The following is a 27,052-nucleotide window of genomic DNA, read 5'->3' on the forward strand; positions in this document are numbered from 1 at the left end:
CAACAAGCTATGTTCACACTGTATTAATGATACACAGGTTATTATTAAAGAGTCAGGAAACTTAACTTCTGATTCCTACAGCAATACAAGTCTGTCACATTCCACAAATAGTTATAGTTCACACCCCAAAGACTTTCCAACATACTTCTCTGGAAATTATCTATTTACATTTGGGAAATAGCTGCAAATATATCTAAGGTGGCCATAGTGTATTTAATTTAGGCAGGCTGCACTTCACTGCCTTCTAGCTGGTAAATACTCAACTCCTGCATGTTTTCCTTCTTATTTCTGAGAAGGGGACATCTTCACCCACCCTGTTGAACAGAGAGGTGAAGCAGACTGGGCAGGAGAAAAATCCACAAACTTTTGCTGTTATTATCTACATGATAGACTTTATTCAGTAGTGGATTTATAGGACACCACCACAACTGTTTATGTTGCTATCAACCTATCTTGGCAACTGTAAAATTCCAGGTACTTATTTATAGAAAGCAGCAGAAGTTGTGGAGAGGGATTCAGAATAAAGAATATGTAAGTTGGGAAAGTAAATTCTAATATCAACATAACTCAATTTTTAAAGTTTGCAGTTGATTCCCTGTAACCTTGAGTGAATTTTTGCAAGCTTTTTTCCCCTTTAGGTTTAAAGCCTCTCAGTGATTGATAGGTGCCTTTGCATCCTTAAAAAAAAAAAAAAAAGAAAAAAAAAATCTCTTTCACAATGTTCGTTGGCATGTATACTTTAGATACTTTTCATATGTAAGGATGAGAAAATGTAAAGTGTTGTACACAGACCCCAATATTATGCATTTTGAGACTATTAACATCCACCATTTTCTCAATAAAAAGTTTGTGGGGAAATAGGAAGATGATTGTGTTGTTTGCTCTTCACTGACATTTACAGTCTGACTCCTACAACCTGTTGAAGCAGCAATCCCCATGCTTATCAAACTGAGTAATGGGTGGGAGTGGAATAAAGAGAATGGAAGACAAAAAGGGCACATTAGACTCTCCTATTAAAAAAAACAACAACCTATGCATCTAAGAACTTTTCAATTGCTTTATTATACAAACACCTTCTCTTCTCCTCCTCCCCCAATTTTGGTCACTGACATAGTCCAGAGCAATTACTCATTATATTCAGAGATTTCAGAGTTTGCCCATTGAAAATGTAATAGTAGGAAAAGATTTATTTTTCCACTTCAAGATTTATAGGGCTTCCTGGATTTTCTTCAACTTTCACAAGATTCTTTGGTGAAGAACATACAATGAAAACTTCAGCCCAACAAAAGCATTTGGAATTGTATGCCACTGAATGCAGGATTCATCAAATGAAACAATGACACTGTTTTGCAAACTTTAGCCTTCACTAACAAATAAGTACAATAACTAAGTGCATTTTCCATATGCATTCCTGAACTTTGAGGCCGTACCTACACTACAAAGTTTGGTCAACGCAAGGTACGTCGGCATATAGCTGCTGACTTTTCGATATTGCTTGGATATGCACGTACGTTTGGCTGCTAGCGTTGGCGCTGCTGCACACGAGTGGTTGGGTTGATGAAAACTGCAGAGCACATGGGGAGAATCCCAGCGTGCTGCGCAACCCCATCTGGCACAAAGTCTTATGGGATATTTTCACATTGTTTTCTGGAAAACCAGAAATTTGCCCAGGGATTCCTGGAACCTAGAGGGTCAAGTTCCCACAATACTGCTTTCAACATAGCATACTGCTTGTTGTATTCCATAATTTCTGCATCTTTTTAAAAACTCCCACAGTACTGTATACTGCTTTTTGGTCTGTGCCATCTCTCTAGCAGAAGCATGGACCTTGCAGAGCTCAGCACAATTCTAATAACCATAGCTAATACAGCATGTGTAATTCCATTGTACTTGCGTACCTTCAATGAGTACTGCTACAACAGCGAGTGCCAGGAGGATGAAGAGGTGATGTTCAACCACAATAACTGGATACGAATAGACATAGTGAATAAAAATAGCATGTTGCTGCTGGCATTCATGGAATAGCTATTCATGGTGGATTGTCACTTCTGAACCCAAGATACAAGCACCGATAGATGGTATTGCACCACAGGGATGATAGCAATAGTGAAGAATTTTCAGATGAGAAAAGCCACATTCCTGGATCTGCGTTCTGTGCCCACCTCAGCCAAAGAAACCAGACTGAAAACTGCTTTGACCGTGGAGAAATAACTGGCAGTCATGCAATGCGGGATTGTTATCAGTCAGAGGTTACTCACTTTGGAGCTGAAAAATGCACAGTGGGGAACCACCGTCATCCAAGTGTGCAACGCCATTAAGCATATCCTACTGCCCATGACTAAGCTTTCCTGGCTCCTGAAGCTGTATGCTCCCCATCTTGACAGCACTAAAGAAAGATTCAACTAGCAGATGCAGGATGACTGTTGAATGTGCTTTTGGTAGATTAAAGGGTCACTGGTAGTGGTAACAGACTAGACTGGATCTCAGTGAGGCAAACCTCCTCCTCATCATAGCTGCATGTTGTGTACTACACAATATGTGTGAGGCAAAAGACTACAGGAAGGCATTATTAATTATGTAATGCAGCAATTATGCTTGGTGTAAACTAATAAATATACAGTGAGTGTGTAGTGGTCCCTCTGTCTCAGGCTTGGAGGAGGCCACTCCACCTCACTAAAGCACATAAAGTTTTACTTTTGGAAATTCAGAGTATATTTATTAGTTTACACCAAGCATAATTGCTGCATTACATAATTCATAATGGGAGTCAATAACTCACCCACATTTAAATTCTGTACATACAAAAGCACACTATTTCATCATATAATGCAACTGTTGCCGACTATTACAATGCTTTTTTAAAGCACAACCTCTCTCAGGTCCATGGTTGGCTCTTCTAAAAGCCCTTGTGTCTGGCTGTTCAGATTTAGCAGACAGCACACGCAGTCTAGGGGTTTGCAGCCTTCTGGCGAGGGCAAGCCACAAACAAGGCACAGGCCTTCTTGCCTACAGTAAGTAGACCACCACCCAAGGATTGGGGTTGGCAGGAGGAGTAGGGGGATCCAAGCCCACCCTACTCCACCAGGTCCCAGACCAGGGCCCCTAGATCCCACCATTGGGTCAGCAAGGATCCTGCCAAAACACACTGACTCATACTGCACCAGCACAACCTAACCAAGGTCTGATTCCCCTGGGCTACTTCCTACCCTAGTCCATTGGTGTCACTCTGTAACTTGAAAGTCCTCAGTCTCCTTGGGGTAAGTGGAGTACAGCAGCTCCTCTCCATCCTCAACCTCCTCCAAGGAGGCAGCGTCTCACAGCTCAGGGTCTAGTCCACAGTCCTACAGCAGGCTAAAAACATCTGCCTCATTCATTGGCTCCAGGCCAACTGAGCTGAAGGGCCCGCCTCTTATACTTCTCGTCCCTCCCCTCTGCTTCCAGCACAGGGGGTGGTGCTGGCTTAGCTCACAGGAGCCTAATCCAATGAGCCAAAGAATGGAAAAGTGGATGCCACCTTTCTTCTACCGCTATCAAAACTGAGGACACTGATCTTATGTAGATTATGTAATTCTGACTAGCCTAATATTTTTCTATATTGTGTGTTATAGCTGTGTTGGTCCCAGGATATTAGACAAGGTCAGTGAGGTAATATCTTTTATTGGACCACTTTCTGTTGGTGAGAGAGAAGTTTTTGAGACATTTACACACCTTTTGAAAGCTTGTCTCTCTCACCAGAAGTTGGTCCAATAAAAGATATTACCTCACCCATCTTGTCACACTAATTTTCTAATATTTTAGAACTTAAGTGAGAAGTTAAACACCAATGCCTTTGTTTTCTAAACTTGCAGATGGGATAGATGCCATTTTCAAATGGGGAAAAAGGAGGGAGAGGAGATCTTGGGCAATGAAAAGTAAAAAATGCTTATAAAGAACAACATAGGTACACATTTACCTGAGCTCCCTTTCCCTTTATAAGAGGATTCATCTGTGCTTCCCTGTCAGGACTGCCTTAAAATCCTTGACTGTTGTGGTATGAGTAAGTATGCTGAGTACAAGGCAGCCAAGGGGTTGGGGGGAAGAGAGAGTATGGTTGAATGGCAAAAGTCAAGGGGTTACACTAGATAGGCATCCTTCAGAAAATGAAAGTGAAGCCAATAGAAAGGAACACGAAGTATGATCAAAGTTTAAGCTGGAAATCAGGAGGACTAAAAAGAATTAACCACTCAGAAAGCTAACTTGGGCACCCTTGTGGATAGTTCAGTTAAAGCAGTGGTTTTCAAATTTTCACACAGCAAGCCTCTGAGTGTGACCCCTCAGATAAATATAAAAAATGTTTTTAATGTAACACTATTATAAATGCTGGAAGTGAAGCAGGGTTTGTGGGTGGAGGCTGACAGCTCGCGACCACCTAGTAATAACCTCACAACCCCATGAGGGGTCACAACCCCCAGTTTGAGAACCCCTGAGTTAAAGCTTTAGCTGAAAGTCCGTGGAAATCACAAAAAGCAGTTAATATTGGAATGTTTAAAGACTGGAATAGAAAAACATTAGAAGAAAATGGTACATTCTCACCTGGAATAGTGTTCCATTATCTCAAAAGTGATACAGCAAAAACAGAAGTCCAGAAACAGGAAATAAAGTAATCAGAAGAATGGAGAGGCTGTCTGAAGAGTGTGAAAAAAATTAGGACTATTTAGTTCAGAGGGGATTAAGTGAGGCGGCTATCCAAAGAACAGTATAAACCATAGGAATAGAGTAGGGGATTCAATTAAATTGAAAGGCAATATGTTTAAAACTAATGGAAGAAAGTGCTTGTTTAAAAATACAACTCATAATTGGCCTGTCGTGAAATACCATTGGAGCAAAGAGCTTAGCAGAAATCAAAAAGGTAAACATTTATATAGATGAGAACACCTAGTGTCACACAAGATAAGATAACTCCTCCTTACTTCAGGGCATAAGCTAACCACTGACTGACAGGGAGGAGAAAGGAAGCCCCTAAGTAGTACTGGAAAAAGAAGGGAGAATAACAGAACCAAGGAGACAGGGTGCAAACCACAGCAAGACAGGAAACAAAAAAAAATTGAAGCAAAGGCTAAAAGTAGAGAAGTCCAAGGCGAGAATTCAGTGTCCACCCCCCTACCTCACCAAATCCACCCCGTTACAGAACCATGCTCCAGAACCTCCGTTTTGTGTTTGTTTTGAAGTTGTTTCTAGCCCTCAAAATGTGAGCCAATGAAAACCAACCCAGCACTGTCCTGACACAGGAGACTCCAACAGCTCCTTCAATGCCTAGTCTTATATTTTCATACTTCATGTTTTCCCCAAAATAGCATGAACATTTAATTAGTAAACACTCTCTGATGAAAGCCATAATTTTCAGGATTAATAGGGAAGATCCCCACTCTCCTCGTACCCACTTAGTACCCACCTTTAAAGAGTAAACAGACTAGAAGTTATAAAAGAGTTGAAAGCTGGTACTACAGCTGTTATGGAGTACCCTACCAATTGTTGCATTTATTTATTTCTTGGTTTGAAATGTTTCTCTCTGTTGCTAAGCAGAAGATGCTCAGAGAACAGGAAAGTCTGTGCAAATTATCATTACTCTGGATAGTCAGTTTCACTAGTCAACAGACCTAAAAATATCAGAAGAGAAGAGTTACTGCTTATAACAAAACTAGGTGTGTGACTCAGAAAGAAGTGGTATTGTTTGCCCACGTCCCTCTAAGCCGCCTACAGAGAATGACAGGGGCAGTGAAATACAGGTAGTGTCAGTTTCAACATCAAGTTTCCTTTCCCCGACTCTCTCTCCGGTTTACGCTCCCGCTTGACGGCGATTCTATAGCGCCGACCACGGTCACTGACAGAGGCGCTGACCCAGACGCCTAGTTTACCAGCAGCGCCCTACAGAGCAGCCGGAGGAAGTGCTACATCCCCGGGGGGAGACAACAGACGAACGGGGGAGAGGGGAAGCGGCAGCAGGGATGGAGGGAGGCGGACGGTGGAGACCAAGCGTCTTAACAGCCGGAGCCTCTGGTGCAGGGGCATGTCCCGGAGCAGCCCTGCGCTCCCCGTGGGGCTGCCGGCTCCGGGCTTCCCTGCCCAGGATACCCCGGGGGAGAGGGATCGGCGATGTCCGCGGGCCTCCCCGCGTCCCCCCGCCTCCGGGCACCTCCTCCCCGCGCTCTCCCCGAGTTTCCTGCTCTCCCCACCTGTTGGCCGCTAGCCCGCCCCCGGCTCGGTCCCCGCCCCGCCGGCCGGTGAGCAGCACGGGGCAGCGGCTGGGGGCGCGGGGCCGGAGCCCCGGCTCGGGTCGGGGGGCGCGGAGCCCCGGGAAACCCTACTCGCCGTCCGGGTTACCTCCTCGCCAGCGCCCTCCTCCGCTGAACTGCCCGCGCTCGCCATGTTCCCGCTGCCCGCGCGCGGGGCCCCCGGCTTCTCTCAACGGCCGACTGGCGGCGCCTCCCTCCGGCCGAGCCCCTCCGCGGCGGCTTCACCCTCGCGCCAGGCGCTGCCAACCGCCCCCTCCCCTGCGGTCGGTGGCCGGCTCGGAGTCTGCGGCCACCCTTCGCCGGTCCAGAGGGGAAGAGAGAGCCGCTCCTACGGACGTGCCCCGCCCCCTCATTTGCATATCCAACCCCCGGCAGCCTCCTGCGACTTGGCCCCTCTAATGCCTACCTTTGGGACACGCCCCCTCGTTTGCATGTTAAGTCCCTCCCCCAGGCGGGCGCTGTTGTTCTGAGTACTTTGCTCTGCTGATGGAGCTTTCCCCCTAGGGGACAAGGGCGTTCCGCAGCCCCGCGTCGGGCTTATTCTCTAGCACCTTTCCTAGGACAGCCACCCCCGTCCCCCGTGCAGCAGCCTGCCTGAAAATCACAGCTACGCCAGCCGCCACAGGCGAGCGCCTCGTCTCCCCGTGCTGCAGCGCTGTCCCCTGCTGCAGCTATTACAGCCACGCTGCCAACTCGCATGATTTTATCACCACTGGACTGAGAGTCGGGTCGGTTTTTTAAGCCTCAGTTGGCAAGATACCGACTGCACACCAAGTAGCTTTCGTTTTAAAATGAAAATGAAGTTGCTGGCTGTCGTGGTTGTAGCACACACCCACCCACCACCACCACACACTTTATCTTAAAGGGTCATAAAGGTCAGGAGAAAAAAAAGATAAACCATATTGAACAAAATCATCTATTTTTAAGCCAATTTTAAAAAGCAGTCCCCTGTGAGGTAAAACAGCAGCAGTTCGAGAAGGGGATAACATGTTAACATATTGCAATTTACATACTGATAAAATTAGTTTACATATTAGTGTATGCAGTGTTGTAGCAGTATCCCTCTCATGATATTAGAAAGAAGAATTGGGTGAGGTAATATCTTTCACTGGACCAACTTCTGTTGGTGAGAGACAAGCTTTCAAGCTTACACGGAGCTCTTACAACTAAAATAATTTCTAAAGTTTGCCTTGTTTTCTGGTGGAACTTCCTTGTGGACCAGGGATCAGCAACCTTTGGCACATGGGGGGAGCGATAGCTCAGTGGTTTGAGCATTGGCCTGCTAAACCTAGGGTTGTGAGTTCAATCCCTGAGGGGGCCACTTAGGGATCTGGGGTAGAAACAGTACTTGGTCCTGCTAGTGAAGGCAGGGGGCTGGACTTGATGACCTTTCAAGGTCCCTTCCAGTTCTAGGAAATAGGATATCTCCGTTTTAAAAAAAAAAAAAAAAAAAAAAAAAAAAAAAACCATGGCTCGCCAGGGTAAGCCCCCTGGCAGGCCGGGCCAGTTTGTTTACCTGCTGCATCCACAAGTTCAGCCAATCGCAGCTCCCACTGGCCGTGGTTTGCCATCTCAAGCCAATGGGGGCTGCGGGAAGCGGCGCAGGCTGAGGGATGTGCTGGCTACTGCTTCCCACCACCCCCTTCGCCTGCAGCAGTGAACCGTGGCCAGTGGGAGCTGCGATCCCTGCTGTGGACAATTAAAACAGACTAGTCAGTTTCACTCATGATCATTCACTTTCAGGCACTTATTCACTAGTCCAGTGATAAAATGTTTGGGATGCTTGTTCAAAATAAATCAATGACTGCTGCTTCCATTAGAATATGAGGGGGGTGGGAAGAAAGACAAACTAATGGAAGTATTTTTTTACTGGTTTGGGGGATTGAAAACTCCCTCTTTCCATGGTCCAAAATTCTAATGTCCTTATTCAGACCTCAATCTTGCAGTGAACTCTATGGGGCTGTGCACATGTAAGTCTAGTATTGTCAACTCTTGGCAATCATGAGTCTTGGAGTATTTGGTAATTTTCTTATAACCAGGTAATTTCATGAGAATTTGACTCTTTTTTTAAACAAAATTCTAGCTCTCATGATTGCAGAGAAAAGCTTTTAAAACTTACAGTTCAATAACCATAAGGCAAATAAGAGTTTCATGTTGCTGCCTGTCTCATGACTGAATGCTTGCTATTAACAAAACCACATCTAAAATGGTTCATTAGCAGGACCACTTGGGTAGACTCTCTCCCCCCACTCATCCCCACCCCCACCCCAGGGGCCAAATCTCAACATGTTCTGAGCATCTGCAACTCTCTGCAGAGCAGACTGCAAGAGCAGACCTCCCTCAACCCTCCGTCAATGGGAGCAGAGGATGTATGGAAAAGCCACTCACCACCCAGAAGGCTCAGGTCCTCAGCAGTCAAAAGTAGGCAGACAGCAATATCCCAGAGAGAAGAGATCTGTCTGCTCCTTGCCTGTCCCAAGCTAGATAAAGCAGAGTTCACAAAAAGTGTTGGGGGAGAAGGGGTGGATAGAGAAGTATAGCCTAAAACTAGCACTTCCCTGTTGCATGACCCCCTATCCCTGCCAGCTGTGCTCCGAAGAGTTCTGTTACCTTTTGTTTTCATAAGCAGTGGAGAGCATGGCTATCTTCTCCTTCTCCCTTCCCCATCCCCCAAGGCCTTTCGGATTTAACTAACCATGAAGGAAAATATAATCTGATATCTTTTCTTAGATTCAGCTATACACAGGTGTGAGAGTATGGATGGATAAGTAAACTGCCAGCTGCTCTTATATAATCTTCCACAAGAAAGCTTTTGCATCAAGTTACCAGTGAAAACCCATCTTTGAACAATACCAGTATAGCAGTGTAGGACAGAGCTGAAAAATACAGAGTGCTATTTTACTCTATAGATGCAGTTTGCAGGCCTATACATGCCTTCCAGTTGAGTCAGTGCACACAAACTTTTCAGCACCATGTGCAAATTGATAGGCCTTTCCCAGCTCCACCTAAACTTGTTACACTTCATATGCAGAGTACTTTTTGGATTTACATTAGTTACTTCTCATAACTAAACAATTTTTATCCCCTTTTTACAGATGGACAAGTAGAAGCCTTGTTTCATCCTTGGTGGGACTCCACTGAACTCTGTGCAGGTGTTAGTTCACTCCAGAAAGCGTTAATGGAAACCCAAGTAACCCCCTTACTCAAATGAGAGTAATGGTTACAATCTAAAGGGTCAACAAAACAAGGTTAGACACAGAAGGCCCATAGTTCACCCCTAATGGGGTAAGAATACTATCATGGAGTAAGAAAAAGAAAAAAACTGTAAGGAAGGACTGACTAAGTAATTAATACAAGGAGTATACCAGATCCCACAAGGTCACCTTCCCTCCTTCCCCCACCCCAATGAATAAGTTCCTCTACAGAAGGGCCAACATAGTAGCTAGGATTACAGTACTTAATTACCCCATTTGGAAAAGAAGAGAGGGGTGCAGAAAATAAAAGCATAGAGATCCCTTCAAAACCATTGGGTTTCTGCACAAAGGAGGATTAAAAGTATACACATGAGGATGCCTTAACATTACCCAGATCACTCATTGTTTCTTTTCTTCTTAAGAACTTGGCTCCTGGTCTAGCAATGAGTATCTCTGGCCTAGCATTCTCTTCTTTTCTCCTGTCCCGCAAATTTTTCCAAGGCAGTATGCAGCGTCTTGGGTGCCTGAGCAGAATCTGGTATTTACTGAGGATAAGCTGAGAGCTCTGGCTGAGCCCTTCATTTCCCCCCAGTTTTCCCCATCTGAAGATGGGGAGAGTAAGCAACACTTTTCCCCTCAGTCTTTTACACCATCTCCCTTTGGGGAAAAGATCCTTGGCTTTTTACTGGTTCAGAAGCTCTGACTTTTCCCAGCTTCCATGGGCTGCTTTCTGGGGAGGTGGGCTTTCATTGCTCTGGTTAGCCTGAGTTATCCCTAAAGGACAAACAGAACTCGCTGATTATAAAAGCCTCCATTACCTTTTAAATCCTAAGAATAACTCATTCATATGTCTACAGTCACTTGCATTAGCCTTGTAAATAATTCTGTAATTTTCTCTTCCTATTTAATAAATCTTCATATAATTTATTATAGGATTGGTTACAAGCGTTGTCCTTGGTGTGAGATCTAAGGCACAACTGACTTTTTAGGGCTAGGAGCAGGGCCGGCTTTAGGAAGTGTGGGGCCCGATTCGAACAGTTTTGACAGGGCCCCCACAGGGATGACTAAAAAAAAAAAAACCCGTAAAAAAAACCCACGTGGGGCTTGTACTCACCGGGCGGCAATCCTAGACTTTGTTGGCAGTTCCTTCACTCGCTCCGGGTCTTTGGCGGCACTGAAGGACATGCCACCAAAGTGCCGCCAAAGTCCTGGAGCACCGCTGGGTGAGTAAAAATTAAAAAGGCGCCTCTAGCCAGGGAAGGGATTCTCTGCCACTTGCCCCCCACTCTGGGCGGCCCTGCCACTGGGTGCGGGGCCCTCTTAGGCGCGGGGCCCGATTCGGGGGAATTGGTGGAATTGGCCTAAAGCCGGCCCTGGCTAGGAGTAACCTGAATATTGCTGTGATTCTTTGTCTTAAGGGCCATCTGTCACGGAGATACCCTCACTTACACAGCAAGATGGACTGGAGTATCCAAGAGGACTGTCTGTGACTCCATGTTAAGGCTGTTAAAGTGCCTGAGGAGTTTGCACTTGCTGCAGCCAGTTGGTGAAATCTAAGTTCAGGGCACAAATCCCACATTGGTTGTGAGTTCTGCTTTTTTAAACAGTCTTCCCTGAGGTTGGTACTCACACTCTTGTGCCACTGTTGGGAATGTCACATCCTGTTATTAATGTGCTGACTAGCATGAGCCTCCTCAGTGTTAGAGTATTATTGCAGCTTCTACAGTATCTAGCATTTTTACCCATACAAACATGCATTCCCAGCTTGTGTGCATGCAAAGTTCTTGTGCAACCTACATTTTGAAAAGTACATGATTTTGGGTAACCAACCTGAGTGAACTTGAAAGGGGGCTCCTTCAGAGTACCTCAGGTTAGTCACCTAAAGATTGACATACTCCCAGTCCCTAATTGTATTTGAAAACTTAGGCCTACATGTATACAAGGCAGCAACTCCCTCATTCAGTGCAAATGGTGCATTAGAACTACCTTGAAGCAAGCTCACCCATCTTTAGATTAAGACAATACCCAATGCTGAACAACAGATCAAATCCTTAATAGGATAGCCAAGTTTTGAAGACATTGCTATTATTAGATCCAATAAATTGCAAGCTTGCCTTAGTCATCACACTGCCCACAAAAAGAACAGGAGTACCACATGTGCAGATACTTTATCAGGAAACATCTAACAGGAACCACAGAAAAACTCAATTTAGAACAAGATAGGAAAAAACTCCTGTCAAAATAGTACTCTTAGGGAATCACCAGAAGATCAGCACCTTAAACTAGATACAGAGTAGGGCATCAGTTTCAAAGGGACAAAAATTCTTACATTCCTAGACTTGCCCAATCCCTCAGGGATGTCTTAATAGTCTCTCACATTTACTAGGCTTGTATACCGTTCCCTAGTGGGGGGAGGAGAGGGGCGTGAGGGAAATCAACTGATCTCTAGATTTTCCCTTGCTTTAGGGAGACTGGCTGGTCTTCCCCATTACCAAGTTCCTTTACCTCCTGGAAGCCCCACTGATTCTCTCCGTCCAGGAAGATTTTTATTTTCAAATACCTAATATATGTCCCCCCAGGCATAATAAGAGAATTAACCCACCACTTTGTAAGCCTACTCCTTCCTTCTTATTTCTTGTTCTCTTGATCATTGATTCTAGTGGACAGGCATTGATTTCTAGCAGATGTTAAAGGGAGGAGTCAACCACAGCGCCTGTCAGAGCATTAACCCCTTCCCTCTCTAACCCCATATAAGGTTTGTACATCCCAATACACCATGTCACTTCCCTCTTCAGTTTCCTCCACCCTTTCACATCAAGCACAACTTTGCAGTCCTCTTTTTCCTTTGCTCTTTGTGCCTACTCACCCCTTTTGTAGCCTCTTCTCATTCTCATCTCTGTGACTTCTTCCATGCTCTCACCTCATGCCTAGACTTCACTTGTTTTCTAATACTGGAGATGTTTACAAACTCCTCTTTCAAGTCTTGCCTCAAAACAGACTCTTTTCCCTGAAGCATTAGTAAGCCACACAAAGTACTAATATTTATTTAGAAATTAAACACTTCAAAAAAACATTACTGCACTAACGTGATAAACCCACCTTCTGCTGACGTGTACCTTGTATCAGAGTTTTATATTCACTATATTATAGTGCTTCATTAATTTAATCACATAAATAATTCCATTGATTTCAGTGGGACTACTTCCATGAGTCAGTGCTCCTCAATGTGAGTACAAATTGCAGAATCAGGCCCTTTGACTGTAAGAATTTTGGGGAAGGGACGGCCTTTCTCTATATTCTGTAAAAGACTGAGCAGACTGTTGTTGCTCAATAATTCATTTATGACCAGATATGGAAACTCTTTTTGAATCTCTTTGATGAAACAAGTATGATTTAGCATAGTAAAAATTGCTTGTAAAACTCATTTCAGGACGTTTCAGCTGCATTTTCTAATGGTTGCCTGCTGGATAACTTTTATTAGTGTCATGCTCCTTTGTACACTACCTGCCCCTTTCTATAGTCTTCCCAAACATTTCCCATACACTGGAAACACAAGTGGTGTTTTGAAACATGGTAGCATTTTGAGGATTGGACTAGATGACCTCCTGAGGTCTCTTCCAACCCTAATATTCTATGATTCTACGATTCGTAAACACCAATTAGGATTTACATAGACAAAGACAAAATCTTCACCTGGGATTAACCACAACCAACCAACACCATTGCCTTTGTCTACACTATGTTTACAAACACCATTGCCTTTGTCTACACTATGTGCTTTATATGGTGTTTAAAAATGTGTCAAATAGAACATATTAGCTAACCCATTTTAAAACACTACAGCGGCATAGCTATAATGCCATAGTACGCTGCTGTAGTGAACCAGTGGCCACGGTTCAAAACCTCTGAGAGCAGAATTATTATTACTCCCATTTTACAGATAAGGAAAGTGAAGCACAGGTTACCAGTAAGTGACTTTGAGCAAGCCGCACAAGAAGTCTGTGACAGAGCAAGAAATAAAATCCCAATAATTCTGATGCCTAATCCAGTGTCTTGACCATGGATGCATGGAAGACCAGATAAGCAGGAGAACAAGTGCCATGAGAAGAAGCAGGCTGTGGGAAGCTAGTGCAGGGATCCTCCATGCTCCCCTATGCCTCCGCCACACACACACATTCCAGAGCTGTGCTTCACCAGGGCTCCTTGTGCAGCAAAGAGGAGGAGAATAGATGTGGGACTTGTGGTTCCCATGACTGGCCCAATCCACCAACCAAACCCTCTTGCCATGGAGGGTTGTGCAGCATCTATGAAGGTTACTGCACTTCCAAAGCTGCAGTAGAAGTTGCAAAGTCACTCTGCTTCTGTAGCTTGAGGAGATGCAGGGATTTCTTCATTCTTGCAACTATCATGGAACTCCCATCCCCTTGTGCCAACTCTATTTAACCTGGCTTGGTACTGGGACCTGGGTTTGGCCCTTACAGGCAGGGCTGTCCCTAGCTATTCTGGGGCCCTATGCAGCCCCCCCATGGGGGAGGGGAGGTGGGGCCCCAGACCTCTGCGGGAGGGGGACCGGGCCCCAGCCCTCCGCGGGGGCAACGGAGCTGGCTTGGGGGGCTGGCTTGGAGTGCAGTGCTCCGGCCCTGCTGCAGAGCTCAGGGGAGTGGGGTTGGGGCTGGGCAGGGGCAGGAAGAGGCGGGGCTGGGGTAAGGGGCGGGGTGGGGGTGGAGCAGCACGCAGCTGCGCAGGGCACCAGGAAATGTGGTGCCCCAAATTTCCTGGTGCCCTACGCAGCTCCGTACTTTGCGTATGGGTAAGGACGGCCCTGCTTACAGGCTAAGCAGGAGTAAAAGTCTCACAGGAGAATGGCTGTGAAGTAACATTACTGGGAAAGAATTTGTAGCGCCACTTTCCCAAAACAGGCACCCTCTCTACCCTCAGAATGTAAACAATAACATTGACTTTTACAGACTTATTGTCTTGCCTTACAAACAGCAAACATTAGTACTATAACAGTGCTGGGGCACTAGGTTTGGTTTGCAGTTTCTATGAACACAGGCGCAGACTTTTCCTTGTCCCTGGGGGGTGTGCTTAACCCACACGTCAGCCAAAGCCCTGTCCCCACTCTGCCCTTTCCCCCAAGGCTCCACCTTCACACCTTCCAGCCCCTGCTCCGCTCCCTCCCCCAAGGCCCTATCCTCACTCCACCCCTGCCCTTGCTCCGCCCCTTCCTGCCGCCACTCCACCCCTTCCCCAAGGCTCTCCCCCATCAGCTGATGAGCTGTGGCAGGGAACAGCTGTGGCCGGTGGGTGCTGAGCACCCACTATTTTTTTCCATGGGTGCTCCAGCCCCAGAGCACCCACGGAGTTGACGTCTATGTCTATGAATCAAAACCAGGGACTTCAACTGGCAGGAGTTCACGAACCACAAACTCTCCTGTTCTTTGAGTTCTAGTTGCAATTTCAGATTCTGAACAAAAATTCCAAATTAAACTGGTGCTAACCTGTGAAACTTGTCTGTTTTGTATGGAAGTTTCGGTGAACTTTGAACCCCCTTCCTATAGCAGTGTCTTTGTGCCCATGTGTCTTGTGTGTGGGGATGTATCATCCCTACACCAACCTAATGGAAAGTTCCATGAGGAGGTAAGGGTCACGATGGGACACTTGCCAGGCAACGGCTCATGGCCTTGTAGGTAAACAAGATAATAAATCATGGCCTTATATAAGGCCCCCTGGTGGTCTAGGGATTATATAAGATGAGGTAAACAAGGTAATAAATCATGGCCTTATGTAAGGAACGGTTGAACCAATCAGTGTGGGGCTATACATGTGATAAACACATGATTCTCCTTCTTGTCCAATCCGTAGATGTGTGATTATAGCCTAATTGGGTTATGTAATGTTGAGAAAAACTATAAAAGAAAGCTTGTAATAAACAGAATTCAGATTCAGCTTGCAACCATATTGGTCGTGTGTTTTATCCGCTCCGCATGGGACCCCACAGTGAGACCCTTCCATTCCCTCTTAAACACAACCACTTTCCTCTTCAGACCTTCTAAGACCTTCCATGCTGCTTCTATCCCCAACTATCTTCCTGTCAGCTTCAACTGTTGTGGTGATGGTGAGACAGATTAGACCAAGGGCTTGTCTACACTACCAGCCGGATCGGCGGGGTCGATTTATCGCATCTAGTATAGACGTGATAAATTGACTGCTGAGCGCTCTCCCGTCAACTCCGGTACTCCACCAGAACGAAGAGCGCAAGTGGAGTCGACGCGAGCGTATCAGCTGTCGACTTGATGATGATAGGTGATCACTCATTACCGAGTATGATCATCTTCCGTGGGAGTTATGGGTCCTCAGGTGGTTAAAAAGGCCAGTAAGGTTAGTAAGGTTAATAAGGCTAATTGGCTCTGTTCAATATCTTCATTAACGACTTAGATATTGGCATAGAAAGTATGCTTATTAAGTTTGCAGATGATACCAAACTGGGAGGGATTGCAACTGCTTTGGAGGACGGATGTAGGGATATTAAAGAAGGTACTAACAGTGATTCCCCCAAGTGACAGTGACCCCCTCATAATTTGGCCCCCACACTTTAAAATCCAACAGTTTCACCAAGTACAAAAATCTCTTGGGTCTTCTGTTAAAACTTGTAAGCTACTGTCTGTAGAAACCATTGATTATATCTATCCTGTGAAAGATATTTTACTACTATGTAAAACTTACAAACAAGTTAACTGACTTTGTTCTTGAAGTAATTGATACAATGTAAACAAACACTATAAGCTGTTAAGTGACTTTCACTTCATTCAAAGGCTCCTAGGACAGACCCCCACCCTCTGTGATTAAAGGGCCGGGAGTCTCAAATAAATTAGCACACACTCTGAAAGTGGTGGAGACAGTAAATTAAAATATGGTTAAGGGATGGAATGTATGCTGATGAATGCTTGATATACATGGATGGTTAGGGAGGTGCCAGCCTAGAAAAGGAGTATCCATCGGCTGAAGAATGTGTCAAGTGGATGACCAGAAACCCCCGGAGGGTAAACTGGGACCCACCCCATCACCTGGAAGGATGAGAAACACAAACTTTGGACAGTGTGGAGCCACCAGGAATGTGCCACTTTGGACAGGAATGTGCCATCTGCTGATTGAGTCAGCAACAGCAGGATGAAACAGCTCCCATAGACTAACATAGGAACTAATTCCTATAAGAATGGACTCTAAAGACTGATGACTTTGAGTCTCTGGTTCTGCTGCCAGCCTCCAGGAGCATCAGGTGCACCTGACACAGACTCGGCTCCATCCTCATGACCAAGATACCTGGCCAGTAACTTGGCATGAGCAACTTCTAGGCTGGTAACTATAACACCGATACAGAACTTGAATGAATGATTGTGTGAATGAATCTCTCTCTCTCTCTCTCTCTCTCTATATATATATGTATGTGTGTATGTATAAGAAATAAGTAGTCAAACAACGTTGTTTATTTTTATCTTTTGCTTTATCAGTATATTTACAATAAATGTGGCATCTTTGCCTTATCCCTCTTAATAAGATCCTGCTGGTTTTTATTCTATTGGTATAACACAGGGTCATAATTCAAAATGATCTGGACAAATTTGGAGAAATGGTGTGAGGTATGGAAGGGTATGCGCTGTTTAGGAAAGACCGAAACAAAGGTAAGGGTGGGGGGGTGGCATTGTATGTAAATAATGAGATAAGCTGTAAAGAAATAATAATTGATGGAATAGATAACACAGAGTCCATCTGGACAATACTCACACTGGGTAAAAGAACTACTAGAGCCTCTCCGGGGATAGTGCTTGGGGTGTGCTATAGACCGCCGGGATCGACCCAGGATATGGATAAGGAACTATTTAATGTATTTAGGGAAGTAAATACTAATAGGAACTGTGTAATTATGGGGGACTTTAACTTCCCGGATATAGATTGGGGAACAAACGCTAGTAGCAATAATAGGGCTCAGATGTTCCTAGATGTGCTTGCTGATCAATTCCTTCATCAAGTGGTAGCTGAACTGATGAGGGGGGAGGCCATTTTGGATTTGGTTTTGGTGAGTAGTGAGGACCTCATTGAGGAAGTGGTTGTAGGGGACAACTTGGGCTCCAGTGATCATGAGCTAATTCGGTTTAAACTAAATGGAAGGAGTAACAGAATTAAATCAAAGACTAGGGTTTATAATTTTAAAAAGGCTAATTTTAACAAACTAAGAGGACTGGTAAGGGAAGTGGATTGGGCAAACGTATTAATGGATCTAAAGGCAGATGAGGCCGGGGATTACTTTAAATTAAGGTTGCATGAGCTGTCAGAGGCCTGTATCCCAAAAAAGGGAAAAAGGTTAGCAAGCAAGAGATTTAGACCGAGCTGGATGAGCAACCGTCTCAAAGGGGCGATTAGGAAAAAACAGAAAGCGTACAAAGAGTGGAAGAGGGGAGGGATCAGTAAGGAAACTTACCTTAGTGAGGTCAGAGAATGTAGAGATAGAGTGAGAAAGGCCAAAAGCCGTGTAGAGTTGGACCTTGCGAGGGGAATTAAAAGCAATAGTAAGAGATTCTACAGCCATATAAATAGGAAGAAAGCAAAGAAAGAAGAAGTGGGACCGCTGAAGACTATAGCCGGAGAGGAGATCAAGGATAATCTAGGCATGGCACAATATCTCAACGAATATTTTGCGTCGGTGTTTAATGAGACCAATGAAGGGACTAGGAATACTAGCAGAGTGACAGAGGGGGATACAGGAGGGGAGATTACCGTATCCGAGGTAGAAACCAAACTTGAACACCTTAATGGGGCTAAGTCGGGCGGACCGGACGATCTTCATCCAAGAATATTGAAGGAATTGGCGCGGGAAATAGCAGGCCCCTTAGCGAAAATTTTTAATGAATCTGTAAACTCGGGGGTGGTTCCGTTAGACTGGAGAATAGCTAATGTGGTTCCAATTTTCAAGAAAGGGAAAAAAAGTGACCCGGGTAACTACAGGCCTGTTAGTTTAACATCTGTAGTGTGCAAGGTGCTGGAGAAAATTCTGAAAGAGAAAGTAGTTGAGGACCTTGAGGTCAAGGGCAATTGCGACAAATTACAACATGGGTTTATGAAGGGCAGATCATGCCAAACCAATCTGATCTCCTTCTTCGAGAAAGTAACAGACTTATTAGATAAGGGAAATGCAGTGGACCTAATATACCTTGATTTCAGTAAAGCGTTTGATACTGTACCGCATGAGGAATTATTGGTTAAACTGGAAAAGATGGGGATCGATATGAAAATCCAGAGGTGGATAAGGAATTGGTTAATGGGGAGAATGCAGAGGGTCGTGTTGAAGGGTGAACTGTCAGGTTGGAGGGAGGACACCAGTGGAGTTCCTCAAGGTTCGGTTTTGGGACCCATTTTATTTAATCTATTTATTACTGACCTCGGAACCGACTGTAGGAGTGGGCTGATAAAATTTGCGGATGACACAAAGCTGGGAGGCATTGCCAATTCGGAGGAGGATAGGGATATTCAGCAGGGAGACTTGAATGAGCTTGTGAATTGGAGTATCAGAAATAGGATGAAATTTAATAGTGAAAAGTGTAAGGTGATGCATTTAGGGATGACTAACAGCAATTTTAGTTACAAGCTGGGGACGCATCAGTTAGAAGTGACAGAGGAGGAGAAAGACCTCGGGGTCTTGGTAGACCGTAGGATGACTATGAGTCGACAATGTGACGTGGCGGTGAAAAAAGCCAATGCGGTCTTGGGTTGCATTAGGCGAGGAATATCTAGTAGGAACAAGGAGGTGCTGCTTCCGTTGTATAAGGCGCTGGTGAGACCACATTTGGAGTACTGCGTGCAGTTCTGGTCTCCCATGTTTAAAAAAGATGAACTCAAACTGGAACAGGTACAGAGAGGGGCCACTAGAATGATCAGAGGAATGGAAAACCTGTCGTATGAAAGGAGACTAGAGGAGCTCGGGTTGTTTAGTCTGTCCAAACGAAGGCTGAGGGGGGATATGATTGCTCTCTTTAAATATATCAGAGGGATAAATACCAGGGGGAGAGAGAGGAACTGTTCCAGCTTAGTACTAATGTGGACACGAGAACGAACGGATATGAACTGGCTGTGGGGAAGTTTAGGCTTGAAATAAGACGAAGATTTCTGACGGTCAGAGGGGTGAAATATTGGAACAGCCTTCCGAGGGAAATGGTGGGGGCGAAGGACCTGTCTGGTTTCAAGATTAAGTTAGATAAGTTTATGGAGGGAATGGTTTAATGGAAAAACATGATTTTAGCCAAATGAATACCGTGCCTTGGTAGGTAAATAGCATAATGGCCAATGAGGGTCAGGCTGGAGACTCTTGCCTACATGCTCGGGGTTTTACTGATCGCCATATTTGGGGTCGGGAAGGAATTTTCCTCCAGGGTAGATTGGCAGAGGCCCTGGAGGTTTTTCGCCTTCCTCCGCAGCCTGGGGCAGGGATCGCTAGCAGGAGGGTTCTCTGCCAATTGAAGTCACTAAGCCACAGGATTTGGGGACTTCAACAGCAGAGTCAAGGGAAAGGGTAGGGACGGCTTTGTGGCCTGCGACATGCAGGGGATCAGACCAGATGATCATAATGGTCCCTTCTGACCTTAAAGTCTATGAGTCTATGAGTCTATGAGGTAAACAGGATGAAGTTTAACAAAGACAAATGCAAAGTGCTCCACTTAGGAAGGAAAAATCAGTTTCACACATACAAAATGGGAAGAGACTGTCTAGGAAGGAGTACAGCAGAAAGGGATTTAGGGGGTTATAGTGGACCACAAGCTAAATATGAGTCAACAGTGTGATGCTGTTGCAAAAAAAGCAAACATGATTCTGGGATGAATTAACAGGTGTGTTGTGAGCAAGACACAAGAAGTCATTCTTCCGCTCTTGTTAAGGCTGTATCCCCTCTTTGAACTTTAGGGTACAAATGTAGGGGCCTGCATGAAAACTTCTAAGCTTAACTACCAGCTTAGCTTTGGTCCGCTGCCACCATCTTCAGAATTCCCATGCCTGGGAAGCCTTGAGAAACCTTCACCAATTCCCTGGTGAATCAAGATCCAAACTCCTTGGATCTTAAAACAAGGAAAAATCAATCAGAAGGCTTTTAATTAAAGAAAAAGGTAAAAATCATCTCTGTAAAATCAGTATGGAAATTAACTTTACAGGGTAATCAAACTTAAAGAGCTCAGAGGACTCCTCTCTAGTCTTAGGTTCAAAGTACAGCAAACAAAGATAAACACTCCAGTAAAAGGTACATTTACAAGTTGAGAAAACAAAGGAAAACTAACACGCCTTGCCTGGCTATTTACTTACAAGTTTGAAACAGGAGAGACTTGTTTAGAAAGATGTGGAGAACCTGGATTGATGTCTGGTCCCTCTCAGTCCCGAGAGCGAACGCACTCCCAAAACAAAGAGCACAAAGAAAAGCCTTCCCCCCCCACACCCACCAAGATTTGAAAGTATCTTGTCCCCTTATTGGTCCTTTGGGTCAGATGCCAGTCAGGTTACCTGAGCTTCTTAACCCTTTACAGGGAAAAGGATTTTGGAGTCTCTGGCCAGGAGGGATTTTATAGTACTGTACACAGGACAGCTGTTACCCTTCCCTTTATAGTTATGACAGCTCTACTCTACGCTGGTTAGGCCTCAACTGGAGTATTGTGTCCAGTTCTGGGCACCGCATTTCAAGAAAGATGTGAAGAAATTGGAGAGGGTCCAGAGAAGAGTAACAAGAATGATTAAAGGTCTTGAGAACATGACCTATGAAGGAAGGCTGGAAAAACTGGGTTTGTTTAGTTTGGAAAAGAGAAGACTGAGATGGGACATGATAGCAGTTTTCAGGTATCTAAAAGGAGGTCATAAGGAGGAGGGAGAAAACTTGTTCACCTTAGCCTCTAAGGATAGAACAAGAAGCAATGGGCTTAAACTGCAGCAAGGAAGGTTTAGGTTGGACATTAGGAAAAAGTTCCTAACTGTCAGGGTGGTTAAACACTAGAATAAATTGCCTGGTGGGGTTGTGGAATCTCCATCTCTGGAGATATTTAAGAGTAGGTTAGATAAATGTCTATCAGGGATGGTCTAGACAGTATTTGGTCCTGCCATGAGGGCAGGGGACTGGACTCGATGACCTCTCGAGGTCCCTTCCAGTCCTAGAATCTATGAATCTATGAAAAAATCCTTCAACCACAAGTTCTATTACAATAATTTCCACAATCCACTTTATCCCCTTTCTTGAAGAGGGTGACAATCAAGGCATCCCTCATTTCACTGAGTATCTCCTCCTTTATCCAGATTTTAAGGATAAGCAGGTAAAGCTGCCGAATTAGCTCTGGTCCACCATTTTTGAAGATTTCAGCGGGGATCCCATTTAGACCTGCTGCCTTGTTGTTCTTCATCTGCATGGTGGAATTTTGCACCTCATACAAATTGGAAGGAGGGTCTCTGAGCTCGTCCCTAAATGGTCATTGAGGGATTTGCTCAAGGACTTCATCTACAACCATAGAATTACAGTTAAGGAGATCTTCAAAATGTTCTTTCCAGCGAGAATTGATGGCTTTGTTGTCCTTCAGAAGTGTGGTTCCGTCTGTTGTGGAAAAAGTCACCCACGCATTGATTTTAGTTCATAGACTCAAGCCTGAGGCCAGTTTATTGCAATACATACCAATGCGTTAAGGGTTGCAGTCAGAAACTACACCACCGATCACAGCTCACAGGCTGCTTTTATTCTTACATACCGCAAACATAGTACGTCATTTACAAAAATAAAGGAGTTGGGGTCTGTTCCCTTTCTTGGTATCTTCCTCATTATTTTTCCGAGAATTGGGTGCATATTGGGTGGGGGGGCTCCTCGAGAAGCCTGATGCGGTCAAAACTTGGTACCAGCTAGGGTACATTCTAAAAAAGTTGCATGGTACCTTCCGGGACGTTATGGTCAGTGTACCAGGGAAGGGTTGACAGGACGCCCAAAGAAGGTATCTAATTGGCTAGTTTTGCATTTAGCTGGAATTACAGGAGAAGATAACATTTAGCTAGAACTAATTTCTTCACACAAGTGGTTATTGTATTTCATCAACAAGCGGTTATCATATTTCAACAGCCAGGAACATATTTCATTAGTGCTGCTGCTAGGGCTTTTTATTCTTCCCTCCATGGCCCCCCCTCCCTCCTCTGGTCATGACCCTTGACCGAGTTTGGCAGGAGGCTGTGTCACTTAGCCTAGTTCAGGCTTGTGGCCTGCAGGGCGGGCCTATATGATGAGTCTTTGCCGATGTTCTGATCGGTGCAAGGGAGGCCAGTCAGGCCTATTCCCCTACACGTCCTTAGAGCGAAGAGGATTCATACCATGACAAAATGGCCTATAAACAGCCTTGGTGGCACTAAAGATACCACATGTATTGTGGATGTCCACGAGATGTTGGAGTTCTTGCACTTTCTCAGTCCACCATTTGTTCTTAAGTTCTATGGTTGTACATTATACTTCCGCCCTCGTCTTGGCATGGGCTTGTCTCTTTATATTACAATTTATGTCATTCTGCCAAGCATGAAATGCCATTCTCTTCTCATTGATGAGTTACTCAATTTCAGCATCATTCTCATCAAACCAGTCCTGATGTTTTCTGGTGTGGTAGCCTATGGTTTCCTCACAGGCATTGATGATTACTGCTTTCAACTGGCTCCAATGTTCCTCAATTTCTTCTGGAAACTCTGATGGAAGCTTTTCTTCTAAGACTGCTTGGAAGTGGTCATGCTTAATAGGGTCTTTCAAATCTTGAACCTTCAGTTTGCATCTGACCTGCTTCTTTTGCAGTCTCCATTTGGGAGCAATCTTAATTTTTATTGTGGATTGAATAAGGCGATGATCAGTCCAACAGTCATCAACACTTGTCATTGCTCTTGTGAGAAGTACGTCACTACGATCTCGGATACGAACTATGATGTAAGTCAAGGAGATGCGTTCACCATGGGTGTCTCCAAGATGTTTTGAACTTTTCCTTTTGTCGGAAATGGGTGTTCGTAATAATAAGTTCAAGTTCAGCACACTTGGTCAGAAGCAGAATTCCATTTGAATTACTTTTACCAACTCCTTCTTTCCCGATTGTTCCTTTCCACAGATCTGAGTCTCATCCAACGCATGCATTGAAATCCCTCAGAAGGATGATCTTGTCTCCTGTAGGGGTCTCTGTTAAAATGGTTTCCAACTGAGAATAAAAATCTTCCTTTACATTCTCATTGGCATCCAGTGTTGATGCATAGGCACTCACAATAGTTGCCTGTTGATTTTTGGTGAGCCTCAGTCGGAGTGTCATAAACCGCTCATTGATGCCAACTGGTACCTCAGAGAGGCACCTTACGAGCTTGTTCTTAATAGCAAAGCCCACTCCATGCAATCGGGGTTCATCTATAGATTTTTCCTTCCAGAAGTAGGTGTATCCTCCTTTCTTCTTCCTCACCTGTCCTTCATCAGCTCTTCCAGTTTCAGACAGAGCAGTAATATCAATGTTAAACCGACTCAATTCACGAGCTATAATGGCTGTACGTCGCTCTGGTTGGTCGCTGTTTGAGTTGTCCATCAGGGTACGTACGCTCCAAGTTCCAAAGTTGAAACGTTTCTTACATCTTCGATCGCTGAGATGGTGATCCCGCTGGATGCGGCTATCCAGCCAGGAGAAATAGAGGCAAGACTATTTTTAGGGTACCTTTTCTAACCCCCTCCCCATGTGGGATGAGCAGAGTGGATCCTAAAAAATACTGCTCATCCGTGGGTGCAGCTGCCAAGATGCTCCACCCACCTCAATTCTCGAGCAAGATGACTGTATCACACACTCACTGCCTGTGTGTCGGTTTGTGACTAGGAACTTCCAGATTTCACTGTCCTGTTCCCGTCGCCACTCACCGATTGCCACCGGACTTTTGACTTGTGCAAACGTTATTTTCCCAAAATCTGGAAGATGCCTGTGCGGGACTTCTTTTAAAGTGGGGAGACTGGTGCACAACTGGTCCACTACCTTGACAGATAGAGGACTTGCAACCAATGGCAGGGACACCATGATGACTGGAAATCCTCTATTTGCTGCAGCCTTCATCCACCTTCACAGCCCTTGTAACATTACACAACAGTTTCACCTCCATTGTGCAGTTATCTTCCGTCTGCTCTGCTGTTAGGGACTTCTTGGATCACACTTTGTCTGGAACCTCGCTCTTGACCGTTCTGCCATGGGTGACCATAAGGGAGTACATGACTCCAGGCAGCATCGCTCTCAGGGTCATTGAGACACTCAAGCCTCTCCAACACTACAAGGTGGTGATCCATGGAGAGGAGCTGTTGACTTACTGCAGTGAAGACACCGCAGTAAGTAGAGCTAAGTACGTTGACTTCAGCTATGCTATTTATGTAGCTGAAGTTGCGTATCTTAGATCGAACTAGGGTGACTAGATGTCCCGATTTTATAGGGACAGTCCCGATATTTCTTATATAGGTGTCTATTACCCACCCCTCTGTCCCGATTTTTCACACTTGCTATCTGGTCACCCTAGATCAGGGGTCAGCAACCTTTCAGAAGTGGTGTGCCGAGTCTTCGTTTATTCACTCTCATTTAAAGTTTTGCATGCCAGTAATACATTTTAACATTTGTAGAAGGTCTCTTTCTATAAGTCTATAATATATAACTAAACTATTGTTGTATGTAAAGTAAATAAGTAAAATGTTTAAGAAGCTTCATTTAAAATTAAATTAAAATGCAGAGCCCGCCAGACTGGTGGCCAGGACCCGGGCAGTGTGAGTGACACTGAAAATCAGCTTGCGTGCCGCCATAGAGAGACACTGATCGCCAATATAGGAACGTATCACTTTATACGTCCAAGGAATTCATGATTTTGCTTATTTTTACACTTGCTTTTTGCCTGGCTATTCATAATCTGATTATGTAATCTTGCTGGTGCAACAAAAGGTGTTTGAGTCAGCGAATAAATACTCCCTTAGTAGCATATTTTCCACTACAAATAATGCAAAGAAGGGTTTGAAATGTTTGCTCAGAGGATACTGCCAAGTTCATGAGACCTAAAATGTGAGCCACATAGAAATTTATACCTAGAGTGAATTCCCTTAAGGATGCAGCCGATCTCTGCTGCTGGAGTGGGAAACAGATAAAATGCTTTGATTTTCAGTACAGCTTACAGACTAACACATGTGGGTGAGTTCTTACTGTAAACACAGATGGCTGTGAGACACAATAGGTCATAGTGAAAAGTCAAGCATTTATGTGCTGGTTTCTTATTTCTCACTGAAGCAAGGATTAGCAAGGGGAGAAATATATGCTTATAGTCCTTAAAATAAGACCTTTCCGACTGGACCATTTTAAAAAATAGATCGAATTTTAGGCCCAGCAAGGCAAATCTTAAGAGTGAGACTATGTCTGATCCTGTATCCCTTACTCACACCAGTCGTGCTTCCTCGCACAAGTAAGGGTTGTAGGATCTGCATCCTTTAAAGCTAGGGTGACCAGATGTCCTGATTTTAAGGGAAGTCCCAATATTCGGGGCTTTATCTTATATCGGCACTTATTATGCGCCACCGCCTGTCCCAATTTTTCACACTTGCTATCTGGTTACTCAATTTAAATCTTGTATTTAAATGAAGAACGTTATGATAGAGACAAAAGGCCAGATTTAGTATATGTGCAAATCCTGGTGGAAGATTTTATGCCTGTGTGGCCCAGCATAGGAGAGGTCACCTATGGCAGAAAATAAGGCAGAGAACTACACTGCAGCAGCACAAATTGACTCTAGAGGGGAAGGATGGTTGGTGGTTAGGATGCTAGCTTGGGGCTTGAGAGATCTTGCTTTGATTCCCTGCTTAGACTCTATGTCTCAATTCCCCATCTGTAAAACGAGGACAACAGAACTTCCCTGCCTCACAGGAGTTTTGTGAGGGTAAATATATTAAAGGCTGTGATGTGCTCCATTAGTATGGTGATGGGGGCCATGTAATACCTAAGAGAGATAGAAACTACTTATATGGCAGCTGTAAGGGGACAGCAGAGGCGGAAAAGTGGGAGGTCTTAGCTGGGCCATCCTTAGGATTTATGGGGCCCTACGCAGTATTATTAAACTGGTGCCCCTATGCCCGACTGCAGCCCGAGCTCACAGCCCAGTGGGGGGGGGAGGAGGGACGAGACAGCAAAGGATAATGAGATGCCCGGCCCGCCTCACGGTGGCGGAGAGTCACAGTTCCCCGCCGAGACCCCCATACCCTCTCCCTCACGCAGAATGGACATGAAGAAGGTACCTAATTAAAAGCACTAAACTTGGGAATAAAAAATGTCAGTCACAGGTTTTTTGATATGCCCTGAAGTTTGTCAGAGATTTATTTGCAAAAACGTTGTAGTAAGGGTGAGTCAGCTGTCCTCCTGAATACATTAAATACAATGGAATACATGATGCAGCTCTTCTCTGTTTTACATTTTCTTAATCAGTATTTCTAAGCTGAATTTATATTTTAAATGTAGTCTTAAGCCTTCATGAAGTAATCATTCCAGATTACTACATATTTAACTCACTGAA

At 44.7% G+C, this 27,052-nt stretch overlaps 1 protein-coding gene across 1 annotated transcript in view; it reads right to left on the bottom strand.

Moving 5' to 3' along the window:
• Window positions 1-6,567, bottom strand: part of TTC39B (tetratricopeptide repeat domain 39B) — a 132,489-nt gene extending 125,922 nt beyond the window's left edge. Inside the window, exon 1 of the mRNA XM_054033124.1 lies at window positions 6,361-6,567. Within this exon, the coding sequence (XP_053889099.1) occupies window positions 6,361-6,405 (45 nt within the window). The 5' untranslated portion in view covers window positions 6,406-6,567. The remainder of the gene's footprint in view (window positions 1-6,360) is intronic.
• Between the last annotated feature and the right edge of the window lie 20,485 nt (window positions 6,568-27,052).

The sequence above is a fragment of the Malaclemys terrapin genome, chromosome 6, assembly GCF_027887155.1.
Source record: "Malaclemys terrapin pileata isolate rMalTer1 chromosome 6, rMalTer1.hap1, whole genome shotgun sequence".
Taxonomy (NCBI): domain Eukaryota; kingdom Metazoa; phylum Chordata; order Testudines; family Emydidae; genus Malaclemys; species Malaclemys terrapin.